The sequence below is a fragment of the Camarhynchus parvulus genome, chromosome 1A, assembly GCF_901933205.1.
Source record: "Camarhynchus parvulus chromosome 1A, STF_HiC, whole genome shotgun sequence".
Classification (NCBI taxonomy): Eukaryota; Metazoa; Chordata; class Aves; order Passeriformes; family Thraupidae; genus Camarhynchus; species Camarhynchus parvulus.
In genome coordinates this window covers 14,241,335-14,256,532 of record NC_044586.1, presented here as the reverse complement: position 1 = coordinate 14,256,532, position 15,198 = coordinate 14,241,335, and the positions used below count along the sequence as shown (strand labels likewise).

Genomic DNA, 15,198 nt, shown 5'->3' with positions numbered 1-15,198 from the left:
TGGCACAGAAGATGCAAGGCCTGGGCTATGAGAACCTGACAGATATATTGACAAAAGTATTTGTATAAATCTCAGTCATTTTCTTCTGTCTTATGTCTTGGTAAGTTCTGTGAAACTAGTTGAGATAAAAGTCTAATCTGTCCAACTCCAAAGGAGCTGAAACAGCTTCAGTGGAAAATGAGGGGAAACAACTTAGACAATCTGAGCAGGGGAGGCAAATTAAGATGGTCACAAATTATAAAAATAGTGAGCACTTGGGCTTGAGGAAAAGAGACAGTGAAACACTGGGAAACTGCAGCCATCTCACTTTTTCCTCATCTTTAACACATCATCTAAATCCTTGTCTTGCTCCTACAAATACTATTGCCCCCCTGCAGGAGGCACACACCCTCCCCAGGTAAATGTGATCATCTGGAAGTCACCTCAGTGAAAAACAGGAAGACCTAATATTCCCATCTATGTGTCAATGCTCCAGCCTGTGTGCCCTGCTCAGCAGAATTCCCACTAAGACAAAACCTGCAGGAGCTGGGCCTTCTGTCCCTGCTGCATGGCTTACCTCTCCTTTAGCCAGCCAGGAGCACTCCCTGCAGAGGTACAGACAGAGGTTGGCATGTGGGTCGCTCAGTAAGAGGTGCCTTGGCTTTGCAGGGTGTGCACAAAAAGAGCTGTGGCCGCCTCAAGCCGATTGTTCCCGAGTATCGAGGTGCCCCAACAAGCACCCGCCGATCGTGCCACCAAGGAAGTGGCTGCAAACCTCTCATTGCTCACTGATGAGGTCCAGAACTGTTTTTACACCTTCTTCTCTAAATAAGGAAGCTGCCTGTGAGGCCTCTGATTCCCCGACCAATTTGACTCCTTTGCTTCCCACAGCCAATGAAATCCCACTCCTGCCTCCAGTCTTGGCTGACAGCACTCCAACCTCAGCAGGCAGGGAGGATGCAGGTTTGTGTTACAGCCCTGGCAGCCTCACCTTGGGCAGGCTGTTGATGTCAGAGTGATGATGCGGGCAGGGACAGCCCCTGCACTATAAAGATGGCTCAATCAAATATAACGGAGGCTGCCCAGCAGGAAGCAGGATATACAAACCATGGTCCCCACCAGTTGGAGTCCTGCTGGCCTGTCTCTGCTCCCAACCCAACTGCTATCGGGCTTTAGTTTCAGGTCAGCAAGCTCTATTTGCTTGCCAAAAATAAGCCTCTGCCACCATGCTGAAGGGAGAAAAACAAGAAGGGCGGTATTTTTAGGGCCATTAATTCTGACCACGTGCCCAGGAGGTGAACGGGATGGCCACGGCACAAAGACCTCTCATCACTATGTCCTGCGACGCCGGCGCTCACCGGACGCTGCCTGCCTTCCTTCTCCTGGGCCTGCTAGCCGGGATTGCTGCCACACACCCAGCTGTAAGCAGAACTAATGGCACATTGCTGGAGAGAGGATGGCAATCTCTGCTGTCCAGGTCCATGGCTGGGATGTCAGGGGAGAAGGCAGATGTGAACTGGGAGAGTGACTATTTGCTAGGAATCAAGAGGCAGCGGAGGCTTTACTGCAACGTGGGCATCGGGTTTCACCTTCAAATCCTCCCAGATGGAAGGATAAGCGGAGTTCACAATGAAAACCAATACAGTGAGTTGCATCCAGAAATGAAATAGAATAGATGTCACTTAATTGCTGTGAACTCTAGTAATTACCCTTCACAGAGTGCAAATGTTGTGACTTGATATTATTAACCTGTGCTACATCTGTTGCCTTTTAAAGTTCCTGGGAACAATAAACATGAGAACTCTTCGGGCTGAAACGTGGCACAAAATGCTCAGATGAATTTAGATAGAATTTATTTTTACCTGCTTTGCTGCACAGATGAGAAGAGACAAACTAGGTCGAAAACTGACTCTGCTGCATTTTCTTGCTCCTCACCTTCTCATTCGCCTTTTGAATCTGGGAGTTTTTTGCTGAGTCCAGAGTGCCAAAGCATGATTCTTGAACCCCAGCTGACCAGTATTTTTGGGATACTCAGTGTGTCCCATGGAAGGGGTTTGCTGCCCCGGTTTGTTCATTTTTCTGGGTGCTGTTCTGTTACCCTAAGAATTAAGGAAAGCATTAGTCTGGTGGATTTGAATTTCCTGTAGAGGGCAGTTGCTAAAATCTTTTGCAGCAATGTCATGTGGGACTTCAAAATGCAATCCACACTTCTTTAAGGCTCAGTAAAAATCCTTTTGTAAGTATAGCATATTAGATAAAAATGATTTTCTTATTGAGAAAGTTCAGAGTTTGACAGATCAAAAGAGTTTGATAGAGCAAAAGGCTTATACAGAATGTGACTACAGTTCTAGAATAATTATTTTCAAATCCTGTGACATTTAGAAAAACATAAGATCTTCTCTGTGTATATTTATTTTGCTGCATTAGGGAGTCAATACTTATAAAGAATATATTACAAGTTCATTAGGGTTTAAAAAACCCAAAAGATATCAAAATTGCCTTCCATTAGCTCTAGTGTCTGTGATAACACTCCTATTAAACTTCATGTTTTTCAGGTCTCTTTGAAATATCCACTGTAGAAAGAGGTGTTGTAAGTCTGCTTGGTGTGAAAAGTGCTCTCTTCATTGCAATGAACAGCAAAGGCAGGTTGTATGGGACGGTAAGTACAAGTCCAAGTAGTTTTTCACAGTTTATACAAAAAGGTTTTGAAGTGGTTTGGTTTAGTGTTTTGCTTTGTTTGTTTGAGTTTAGTTTATTTTGGTTTTGTTCATTTCAATCTTTTCCTTATGGAAATCTCTGATTACAAGCAGAGAAAATAGCCCTCCTGTTACAGGGAGCCTGCCCAGCCTGCTGTCATCAGTGCTATTTAATGCAACAAGCAGCATGGCTGTTACAGGGCTGGGATTTTAAAGCTTTCCTGTAAGACTGTGCAGGGGACACCTTAGGGAAATGAACATATTCTGCAAATAGTACAGATTAATTAGATAGCTTCTTCTAAGGTCACAGGGCTGCAAACACATTGTAGCAAAGCTGAGCCCCATTGATTCCATCCTGCATTGCACTGTGCGTAGGAGAGGCACAATTATAGCTATTTCCAACAGCTACCCTTAGTAGAGTAATGACCACATGCTCCTTCCTACCAAAAACAACCACACCATCAAGAATAAATAGGAAGTCTACCCTACAAGGTCAACATGTGCGGCTGGGGTTATTTTAATGATCAGTTTTGTGAGATCACTTGCAAAGGGTGAGAAAATAACAATAACTATTAACAATGGTATGCAAATTGTACTGAAACACCATCATCCTCATCTAGATGATTTGCTTTCTAAATGCAGTTTAACCTCTGTGAGCAACACATCTCCGATGTCAATATCCAGCAGAAAAAGTGGAGGGGCATTTGAAAGAGGCTGGCTCTGGGCAATAGGCAAAATCAGCCCATCTCAAAGTAATGAATGGCACTGGTTGTAGCAATCTCTTTTGTCAAGGAACAGCAGAGTCCTTTCCTTTGGAAGAGCTGTAATTTCAACAAAGCATTGCGGTGGTTTAAAATAATGCCAAATGTTGTGAGGAACCTGTAGCATTACTAACCTGATTCATTCTCACACTCATAATGACAGTAGGACAGTTTAAGGTCCCACTTCAGGAATATTCTTTCAATCACAAGTGATCACAAGCACCTAAAAAGTGCCACAAGTCCAACTGCTGTACTTAGCTGGTCTTTCTAAAGAGGTACAGGGTCCAGCTTCAGAAATCCCTTTGATATTTTTCCCCTCCACTTTCAATACAGTTTTGTTTATTTTCAAAGACACTTTCAAAAACTGTAAGAGATGTGCATTTTCCCTGCACAGCACAATGCCTTAAGCCAAACTCTTACAGGCTTTGGATGGTGTTATCACAGAGAAGCCCAAATAAAACTGCATTGGTGGCATCTTATGTGCCAGACATTTGAAGTCAGACAATTATTCTGCTCTCTCTTTTAGTTTCTTCTGCATTTGTCTCCTGCTTGTCCTTGCACCTCCTCTCCCAGATAACTCCCCCTCCTTAGATTTTCATATTTTGACATGGAGGATATTAAAATTATTTTCCCAGATTAGAACCGGCTGCATTATTAAATATTACCAATGGTTTAAGAAAGAAATTATTTATTGCTAATCAAATATCTTATTAAAGCTAGCAGTTGTCCCTGGACACTGCGGTTTGGAAAAGCTCTGAAGGTTTCAACAGCCAGCATAAAATTTTTTTATAAATGATGGAACTTCTGGCAGAGGGGAGGTCTTAAATAAAGCTGTTGTTTGGGCAAGAGGGTGCAATGCTGACAGAAATTATTACTTGCAAATAAAATGAAGAAATCCATGATTTATAATGAATTAACTCGATCTGCCACAGGAAATACACAGTCCATTATCTGGACAGGTGGCATCTGAGTTCATCTGACACCAAATTAGCACCAAGGAGGGAAATTTATTGTTGGCTGCAGTGGCTGCGGCACCACCTGTCGCACACTGCAATGAGCCTGGTGTAAAAACGCGAGAAAGAAAAATGACCTGGGCCTTGGTGGAAAATTAATTGTACCTGATTTGAATCCCCGCCCTCTCCCCTTGCTGTTCCTTAGGCTGTTTTCCAAGATGAGTGCAAGTTCAAGGAAACCTTGCTGCCCAATAACTACAATGCATATGAATCCAAGGTTCACCGTGGTGCTTACATAGCCCTGAGCAAGCACGGCAGGGTGAAGAGAGGGAACAAGGTTTCTCCTGCCATGACAGTGACCCACTTCTTACCAAGAATATGAGCACCAGCAAAACAGAAGATTAAATCCCAGGACAAACTGTTTTGTTTTGCACATGGGGTATAACCTCCCAGGTATTTATACTGGTCATTGCAAAAAAAAAAAAAAATCTCTATATGTATGTGTATATTTGGACAAAAATATTTGTACTAGATTAATCACATAGCATATGTAATACAATGCTGCTTCTCTCCTACTCTGTACAAATTTTAAATGGCTGTGTGCCTCCTTTGGTGCTGTACAGAGAAAAATGCAAGCTGGAGTGCAAAGGAAGCTTTTGGAAGACACGGAATGGCCGCGGACAACCATCTAATCAATCATAGGTGATTTACTAGATATTATTTACCTCAGATAATAACCTCTTGTACTGAACTGTTTACATATCATGGGCCAAATCACCAGATGATTTTGCTTCACCAGAGCTTCAGGCAGTTCACTACATCTGAATATCTGCCTGCCCCCCCCCCCCTACAGACTGTGTCCTGTCCTCTAAAGTCCTCAACCTGTCTTGATCACTAAGGTGCCAATTCTACAAGTGTTTTTACACAAGCAAACTGTCTGTTCCCAGAGCCCCTCTGCCTCTAAAGGGATTCTCCAGGGTCTCCTCACATGGACTGCTTGGCAAACTGAAGACCTACAATCAATCTCCCATGGGAAGGGCCACAGGATAAATCACAGATGGGTCCCAAATGCAAAACTGATTTGGAGCTGAGGATTCTGAATGGCATTTTGTGAGCTTAGTTTAGACTTATCTCCAATATAGATGTGTACATATTTAATATTAATATTTGTATATATATAGACATGGGATGGATGAGTGTGCATCTATGTAACTACATACTTTTAATGAATCAGTCATGCCAGTCTCCTGATGCCCATGTGCCTCTATATAAAAGAAAAGAAATATTTAAAGGCACTGAATCTCATTTAGCCTGAATGTTGTTGATCTCTAAGAACTAGAACTAGCGTGTGGGATGCATTTTATAAAAGTTAAGAAATTCATGGAAGCTTCCAGCAAAGGGTTATTTTAGAAAACTCTGTTGAATTTTCACTGTCTTAAGTATATTTGATTCTTCTCTATCATACCTCCCTGAGGTATGAAGGACAGAGAAAGGAAGCTACACAAGTATACCTTCCCATGTTGGGAGAGAGGAACTCACGCCATAATTCCAATTTCAGTCACTTGCAAAGCATCGGTTACAAAGACAACACAGCAAGCTGTATGAAACACTCTTCAAAGCTCTCCTAGAAGCTGTACAAATGACACATAACCTTGCCTTGCTATTTTGACAACCCTTTTCCAGATCACCAGTGAAGCTGCATTCTCTGTGCCTTTGAAAGAGTATTTTAAGAGGCCCCAAGTCAATAGTCACTATAAATGTCAGTTACCAGAAGCCTTGAGATTCCTGCATTGGTGGCGTGCTCCTAAATTTGAAACTAGATTCAATGTAATGTCAGAGCATGAGCATTTTCAGCATAGATGGACCATGCTGCTGCAGAAGTGAATATCTGAGTGCAAGATTATCTCCCACGTCCAGCCAAAATGGGGCTATGTCCAGCCTTGACATGCCATTCTATTTGCAGGGGCTGTCTATTCATGATGAATTTGAGCCTTCTGACATGCATGAGAGACACTGTCAGGGCCAGATCCTCAGCTGGAGTAAATCAGCCCAGGAAAACTATCAGTTTATAGCTGCAGAAGATCTGGCCCAAAGGACATACCCACAAGGATGTACCCACCACCACCATTGCCAAGAAACCGTCAAGCCAATTGTTTTGTGAACAAGATACAGTTTTCCAGCATCTCTAGTGTGACTTATACTTGGATTTATCTGGTTCAAATGTAAGTGACGATCACAGTGTAAATGAAGAGAAAAAAAACCAGTGGAATGCTGCTCACAATACAAGAATAGGATACTTTGGAGGATGCTTTGGAAGGAAAGGAGTTGAAAGGAATTGCTCTTCATTTTCCGGCCTTGCAGTATTTCAGAAAGAAGCCAAGATGACACACTTTGTTCACCCACAATGTGTGCAGCAGTTTGCTTTGGAGAAATGTGCATTTGAAGTGAAAAATCAGGAGGTTTTGAGTGGGGAGAGAGTGGGTCAAAGAAAAGTTTGGAGGCTATCAGGCAGTACATTGGCCTAGAGTCCCTAGAGGTACAGAGAGCTGTGCTGAAATACATTAGCTGGCAACCTGTATCCTGGTGTTATATTCCTAATTGTCTTTGAAATGAAGTTTGAAGAAGTATGGAAGAGTCCAGGGATGTAGAAGGAAACAGAGTTCGAATGCTGGCACACAAATTTGTTTCTGATCACAGCTTAATCCAGCATCCTTATGACAGGATAAAGTCTGTTCCCTCTTAAACCAGGGCAGCTTAGAGAAAGTGATTGTTGCCAGGACTGGTAAGCATTGGGACAGCTGGCACAAAAGGTGGGAATCAGACTCACTGGCTCCATTTTGCACACACTGGTCAAGCGAGGACAAACTGTAGACCAGGTCACAGGAAGTCAGGACAAGACAGAAATGGCCTCAAGCTGTGCCAGAGGAGGTTCAGGTTGGACATCAGGAAGAATTTCTTCACTGAAGGGGTGGTCAGGCATTGGAACAAGCTGTCCAGAGAGGTGGTGGAGTCACCATCCCTGGAAGTGTCCAGGAAATGACTGGATGTGGCTCTGGTCTGGTTGACAAGGTGGGGATTTGTCAAAGGTTGGACCTGATGATCTTGGAGGTGTTTTCCAACTTCAGTCATTCTGTTATTCTATAAATCTGTTTAGTCACAGCCTGCTAGGCTGAGACTGTTCTTAGGAATTGCAGATCCTTTTGGATGCAGTTTTGGTGGGCATTTGGAGAGCCCCATCAGTCACTCTGCTGAGTTACTCTTTATACACTGTTTTTTTTCGTCATTACACCTCAATGCCAGCCAGATCAACATGGAAATCACAGCTGAAATCAAAGAAGGATATGTGACTATATAAAGAAAACTCGTGAAACTAAAGGAAATTCCCAAATCAGGGCCAAATTGGAAACTTCAAAACATATCTCATCTCAAGTGTGCATTAACAGGGGTCATGCCACGGGCTGAGCTTTGAAAGCATTGCTGTGAGTGCTCCACACCAGCCTGGCATGCCCACATTTTGCACATGAGATTCTCCTGTGGAGTTAATGCCTATTTTCACAGTTTCTCCTTCCTCAGGCAAACCCCATAACAGTCTAAGACTTAATTCACCCCGTTAGAAAGCAGATTTGGCTGGAACTGAATCATGTTCTTAAATAAATGTATTTTTCCCAGACATGCAGAGGCACAGACACACACACAGTGGAAAAGCAGAGTAATATTTGTATACCTCACTATTTCAATTCCAAGATTTTATTTTGCACAGTAAAATGGTGCCAAAGTTCTCAGATTACTTTTTTTCACTAAAATATACCTCATGTTCTGACTCAATATGGACTCACAATTGAGACTGTAAATTTGCAAGAAACATAAAACTGTCCAATCAATTGTTTGTGAAATTGCTTCTATTTTTATATGTATGTGCTGTGCACAATAGTCTAATGTATTCACAAAATAAAATTTTATACATTTTTGGTGGTGTTTTGACTCTAAATCCCTCTTAACATTTGTTTTTTTCCTTGATTCAGAAACGCTGTGTTAACTCTTCCTCCCAACCTAGTTTTTATTCACCTCTAGAACCAGACTATGCATTGGTACACTTCAAATTTTTGTAGACTTTTGTGCAATTCAGATTTCTTGCCTGAGAAGTGCCCAGGTGTCCTGGGAGGCGTGGGCACTTCCCATGCTCCCTTCCCACTCTGTGCTGTCAGCTTGGGGGATGAAAAATCTCCCAGGAATTTTGGGGACAAGAGATGGTGGATAAGCCTCACACCTCTATGAAGAATAGGAAACGTTTTGCTAAGTTTACCTCATTTTCTGCTTCCTCACAGGTAATTTGAAACAATAATATCTCTGTTTCTATGGACACATTTAGAAATGGGAAGGACTGTTGGAAGGCTTGAATCCAACCTCTTAGATGAGTGCAGGACCAACTTCAAAGGTAGGGGAAGATGTATCAGGAAGAATCCCATCTACCCATCTCCTGCAACAGCCCCTGAAACAGCTTCATGATTCATTAAGCTCTGGTTGAAACTCTGGATGTCAACTCAAAGGGGATCAAACAGACAAATATCTCAAAAGGGTCACCAGAGCAGCCCATGCTTTGCTGAGAGTCTAAGAGGAGTTGGCATCTTCTTTAGGGTCTTGACACAAGAAACATTTGTCCTGTGCATTGACAGAAAGCGTCCCTCCTGCTGGAGCTAACTCTTACCGACAAAAATGGCTGCAGAAATTATCTGAAGGATTCAGCACCATGAAGGGAAAGGAAAATAAAAGGAAAAAAGAATGCTTTCTAATAATTCACACATACAGGACAAGCTCAGCTGCAGGTACACAAAGCTCAGGTCCATGAACTGTGTGGCCGAGACCACGTTCAGAGCAAGGGCCAGCACCAGTGCCAGTTCTGGGATCGAGAACCCCCCTGTGCTGGGCTGAGCCCCCAGTGTGGGCAGCAGGGCAGGGGGGATTCTGCCCCTCTGCCCCTCTCTGCTGAGCCCCCCCTGCAGGGCTGCATCCAGCCCTGGGCCCAGCACAGGAAGCACAGGGAGCTGCTGGAGCCAGGCCAGAGCAGGGACACCAAGGGGATCAGAGGGATGGAGCAGCTCTGCTGGGAGGAAAGGCTGAGGGAATTGGGATTGTTCAGCCTGGAGAAGAGAAGGCTCCAGGGTGACCTCATTGAGGCCTTACAGGGCCGGAAGGGAACCCACAGGAAAGATGGAGAGAGACTCTTGACAAGGGCCTGGAGTGACAGGACAAGGGGCAATGGGTTCACACTGACAGAGAGCAAGTGTAGATTGGATATGAGGAAGAACTTGTTCCCTATGAGGATGGTGAGGCCCTGGCACAGGGTGCCCAAAGAAGCTGTGGCTGCCCCTGGATCCCTCGCAGCGTCCAAGGCCAGGCTGGATGGAGCTCTGAGCAACCTGGGATAAGTATTGGACATCTAATGAAAGATATGCTTGTAAAAGGAAATAAACAGCCCCACACTGGTCTTTTAGGGTGTTTTTTTTTGTTTGTTTTTCTTTTGGCATTTGCTGAAGCCACCCTGCTCCACATCAGTTTGAGCAATGGAGGAGACAATTAGATGCCAGGTATTTAACTACAGGTGACTTGGTTCCTTCAAAAAATTGTCCAACTGCAAACTCTTGCACTTCATGTTAGGAATCACAATGGCTTTCAGAATCCAAGAGGACATTTGGTTTCCTTGTCAGAACCCAAGATTAAAGGAGGAAGTAAGAATCTCTTCCAGCTGCTGGACAGCTGAGGAGGAGACTCAGGGTAAGATAAACCACTGGGAATCTCTAGGTTTAATAGATGTAATGCAAACCGGAATTGCAGTGAACTCCAGTGAGCAATCCTGGCTAAGGAAATCGCTGTCATTGGAGAAAAAAATCATAAAAACAAACAACCAAGTATGCAGCCACAAGCAGAGATTTCTTTTTCCTCTCCAGCCAAGCTCTGTATCCTGCTCAGTCCAAAAGCATGTTTGTTTTGGAAGCCATACACTGCTGAAAAGTGTTTGGCCAAAATCCAAGGGGCCAATAAGTCCAGATGAGCTGAATGAGTTGTGTCCTTGGTTTACGAGATTTGAACGTATTATTCAATCCTGGATCTCATAAGCACATATAATTTTTGGTTATTTTTTGTCACACAGTGTGGACCAAAATGCCTTGATTAGGACTGATTTTTTTCCCTCACAATTAATTGTTTACAACTCACAATTTTATTGTGTGCTTTCATGAACCATGGCTGACAGCTCCAGAATAGCTTCTCCAAGGACAATGAAACGACACCAACTTACGTCAAACAAGAAATCATTAGGGATGATATCTAAAACAACACAGTTTATAATTATATTTGTTTTGGGGCACTCTGGAGAAGAGCTTCCTTTCCTTTTTTTTTTTTTTAATGAAAAATAATCCATCCTGACTCATTCCAGGTGAGTGAAGCCAGGGTCAAAACACAGGGGAATGGCTTCAAGGTCACAGAGAGCAGGTGTAAATTGGATATTGGGAAGAAATTATTCACTGTGAGGGTGCTGAGGCCATGGCACAGGGTGCCCAGAGCAGCTGTGGCTGCCCCTGGATCCCTGGCAGTGTCCAAGGGCAGGTTGGATGGGGCTCTGAGCAACCTGGGACAGTGGGAGGTGTCCCTGCCCATGGCAGGGGGGCTGGAACGAGATGGGCTGTGAGGTCCCTTCCAACCCAAACCACTCCATGATTCTGTGATGACGATGATTTTGCGAAGGCAATAACTACAGAAATAAAAACTGTAGGAAAGTAGATATGTATCGGGAATGTCTGTGTGTCACTTTCTGTAACTCTTGCGCAAATCTGCAGATGTGTTTGCACTTTTTAAAGAGAAACTTGCAGATTTCAAAATAAAAAGCTAATCTCCAGTGGAATTTTTCTTTATACACCTATAACAATCAACATGCAGGTCCACAGGCCACCTGGGTGATTGGAATTTCTTGTGTATGCCATTTCTTATGTATGTTTGCATTCTGCACAACCTCAGTTCATGCTGAGATGGTCATCAGCTGGTCATGAAGGTGGTACCTTGAATTCATTTCCATTTTTCCACCAGAAGTGGAGACTGTGAGAGGAATGGAGCAAAAGGTCAAGAAGTGACACCAGTGTCAAAGAGACACAGTCATGTTCAGGGTAGGCAGATGGGCTAACCATCCTCTGGCATGTAAGAAAGTTCATTTGTCATAATGGAAAGGATAATAAAGAAGATTAAAAAAAAAAGTATTAAGTTGCATTTTTAAGTTTTGAAAGAATTGTCAGCGAAGAAATCTCTCTGCTTTTGGAGAACTGAGCAGGTTGATGAGAGTCCAGAACTTCAATAAAGATGACAAAAACAGTCTGACTTACTTGAAAGAGAATGCATTTCCCAACCAGCCCTGGCACCAGCTTGTGACAGCTGTGAAAATGGCCAAAGATCAAAAGGGCCCAGGTGCAGGATCAGTGTCCCAGCAGCTGATGAACCTTTGCACAATGTGACTCTCAAGTTCCTCCTCACCAGCAATGTGGCAGGCTGAGAAAGCAACATGAAGAGCTATTGTGTCTACACTGAAAAAAAAAATTGTAGCTGCACATCTACCTGAAAAGACATTTTGTGAAGGAAAACCTGAATCAGGGGCAGAGTTCAAGACATATTTTTGCCAGATTTCTGTTCAGTCTCATAAATTCTCCTCAACGTGCTCCCTGTCATGGAAATATCTCAGAAAACAGAACCCAACTTCTGAGCAAAGATGAGCTAACAGAGTTTAGCTGAAAAAATTAAGCCACTGTTACTTGTCTTGCCTTGCCCCTTACAAACTTTGATCTCCATGTTTCTTTAAAGGACTCCAGAATCATAGACTGATTTTGCAGCGGCTTAGGGAATCTTTCTATTTTCCTTGTATTAGAAACCCTGAGTACAAGGACAATGTTCAGTCATGACTGTCTTCATTTATCATTTAAGCTTTTGTGTTAAAAAAATTTGCCCTTAAAACTTACAGAGAGCAAAGATTTCTCCAATTAAGTTTTCATTTCTAAGAGATCCCACATAAAAAGAAGTCCCAGAGCTAAAGAGCGACACCTGCAATTGCACTGAGGCAGCTCTTCCCATATCAGTCATGTGCTGTGTTATTACTGTCCCACAGTAAAAGTGCCCTTGGCTGATGATGACGTCTGCATATTTTGTCTTCTTGTTTCACTGCATTCCCTCTCCCTCTTTTAATTTTCCATTCCTAATTTCTTTAACCTAAGCCTTTTTTATCTCTTCTTAAAGGAGACAGATCTGAGTGAAACATGTGAAACCAAGAGATTGGAGTAAGTTTAAAATTAGGTTACAACAAAGTTTATTATTGATCCTTGTCTTCTGCCTAACAAGGGGAAAATGTCCATTTAGTTTATTGGAAACTGTCAATAAATGTAGTGGCAGATGTTGTTGAATCCGAGAAATACTTAGATCAGAAGGGGCTCCTAGATCTTCCTAGTCCAAGCCTATTTCCCAATATTGGGAAATAGGAAACTTTACATAAACCAAAGAGTTTTCCCAAAATAAAACCACCAGCCTGCTTTTAGGCACCTTGCAGCATATTACAATAGGAGATGGATGGCTGAAGTGACTTTCTTGTTGAGGCTGTGTATCTGTGTCCCCAGGATTCCTTTGCACCTGGAAGTAACCACACCAGGAGAAAGGAGACAATTTCTCACACTGCCTGGGCAGGCAGGTCAGCAGGACTGGGTGTGCACAGGGCAGATTTCAGAATCTAAACAAACTTCAGGCCTTCCAAGGCTCAACACCAAACCAGAACATTTTTCAGCCTTCCAGACCTGAGGAGAGCCGACAGGAAAGGTGGAGAGAGACTCTTGACAAGGGCCTGGAGTGATAGGACAAGGGGGAATGGCTTCACGCTGACAAAAGTGGAGGGTTATATGGGATATTAGGAAGAAATTGTTCCCTGTGAGGGTGCCAAGACCCTGGCACAGGTTGCCCAGAGAAGCTGTGGCTGTGTCCAAGGCCAGGCTGGACGGTGCTCTGAGCAACCTGGGATAGTGGCAGGTGTCTCTGCCCATGGCAGAGGGCTGGAATGAAATTATCTTTAAGATCCCTTCCAAACAGGCCATTCTGTGATTCTATGATTGTTTTTGAAATTGAGGGTATCAGCAGCTCTAACCACAAATTGCACCCATTCTCTCTCCCACAACACCTAAGAAAACTCAGACCCCTTAAAATGACGGAAACACTCTCTGTTCAGAAAACAAAACCTTTTAGGGACTGGTTCTGCTTTGCCTGGGACCTGTGCCAAGGATTTCAGCTGGAGGAGGAATGAGGCCCTTCATTTCAGTTCCTTAGAGCAGGCACACTGCAGAAACTGCTGGTACACGCTGCGGTCCCGAACCCAGTGGGCTGTGCTTACCTCATCTTGTTCACGTAGGTGAGCTGGGCCAGGATGTTTTCTTTAGTCGTGGGCAGTGTGACAAGAATGGGGCCTCCAAATAAGGTCACTCAGGATGTGTTTAACAACACTGGGTGAAGTCTGTGGCAAAGGCAACTGCTCACACACACACACACACACACACAGCATCCACGGTACATTCCCTCGGCTCAGTGCGTCAGTATTCCTAGAATAACTGCTGGAGAGGCACTCCACCCTTGTGCTTCCAGCACTGGGGGCGTGATCATCTCAGAGACACTTGTAACAGTGATTTTAAGGAAGCAGAGGCAGAGGGACAGGCCCCTGATTTCCGTGACCTCTTTTGAAGAGATGCAGTGCAAAGGAAATTATTAAGAGCAGAGGTAGTTTCAAATCTATCAACCCAAACTCCTGTGTGAGCTGAGCAGCAGAGAGCAAGAGGCTTCCTGAGGCAGCAGCACAGGCACTCAGATGGCACAGAATGCTGCAAAAGGGCAAGCCACCCACCTGTTTACATATAAGTCAATATGCTTTATTAGGCAAGAGTGCTACAGGTGCTCCTACGTGATGAAAGGAACTCCAGCACTGTGAAGGGACGTGTAGTTTCACTCGCAGGAGAATCCTGGAAGGCAAATCCATTAGACTGAGTAGAAGACTTTTTTTTCTGATGGTCCACAAAGCCCTTCCAAAAGATAACTGCAAGTCCCTTCTAATAACTTCAATCTGTTGTAAAAAAAACTTGTCTTTGCCTTGTGAGTCATCTCTAGAACTGAGCGGATAAGCAGTAAAAGAAAGCAGCACAAGGAATGACATTTAGCTGCTGAGGATTTTACAGAGTTGAGGTGGTAAGTTTGGACTGCAAAATGACCTAAAGCTGAAACTCAAAGCAGTCAAAATGGGGGAAAGGCAGAGCTCCTGTGACCCTCAGTTCCTTCTGTGTACCATTTGCAGTTAAATGATGATACCAGGGAGATCTGAGTGTTACCCATGTTCCAGCTGAGGCACCCAGTGCCCAGAATACCTGGCTAAACCTGAGCTGAGCTGCCTCTGGAACAAGGAGCAGGCAGCAAGAGCAGGCCTGGGACAAAGGCATGGCAGGGAGGGAGGGGAGTGAGACTCACTAAGGGCTGGAGCATCAATCACAGAATCACAGAATGATTTGGGTTGAAAGGGACCACAAAAATCATCTTGTTTCAACCCCCTGCTATGGGCCTGGACACTTTCCCTTTAGACCAGGTTGCTCAATGATTACATTGGATAAATTTCATCCTGAAAAATGGGGTCTGTCTTATCCATATTTTCCTTTCATCTTTTGCTCTGGAGTGAGGATTTCCTCACTTTACCTTGGCTCCTGACATTGACAATAGGTGGTAGCTCCTCCAGGCTGTCTCCTAGCTCCTTTTCCT

The 15,198-nt window shown here is 43.8% G+C and overlaps 1 protein-coding gene across 1 annotated transcript; it reads left to right on the top strand.

Moving 5' to 3' along the window:
- The first annotated feature begins 1,070 nt into the window (after positions 1-1,070).
- Positions 1,071-4,771, top strand: FGF6 (fibroblast growth factor 6). Its single transcript, XM_030960565.1, has 3 exons — positions 1,071-1,623; positions 2,535-2,638; positions 4,595-4,771. The coding sequence occupies exons 1-3, from the start codon at positions 1,284-1,286 to the stop codon at positions 4,769-4,771; spliced, it is 621 nt and encodes a 206-aa protein (XP_030816425.1). The 5' UTR covers positions 1,071-1,283.
- Positions 4,772-15,198: the final 10,427 nt, after the last annotated feature.

Coding starts and splice junctions, on each gene's coding strand:
- FGF6 (XM_030960565.1), top strand. CDS start 1,284: ATGGCCACGGCACAAAGACCTCTCATCACTATGTCCTGCGACGCCGGC. Junction 1,624..2,534: donor TCACAATGAAAACCAATACA/GTGAGTTGCATC, acceptor CATGTTTTTCAG/GTCTCTTTGAAATATCCACT. Junction 2,639..4,594: donor AAGGCAGGTTGTATGGGACG/GTAAGTACAAGT, acceptor GCTGTTCCTTAG/GCTGTTTTCCAAGATGAGTG.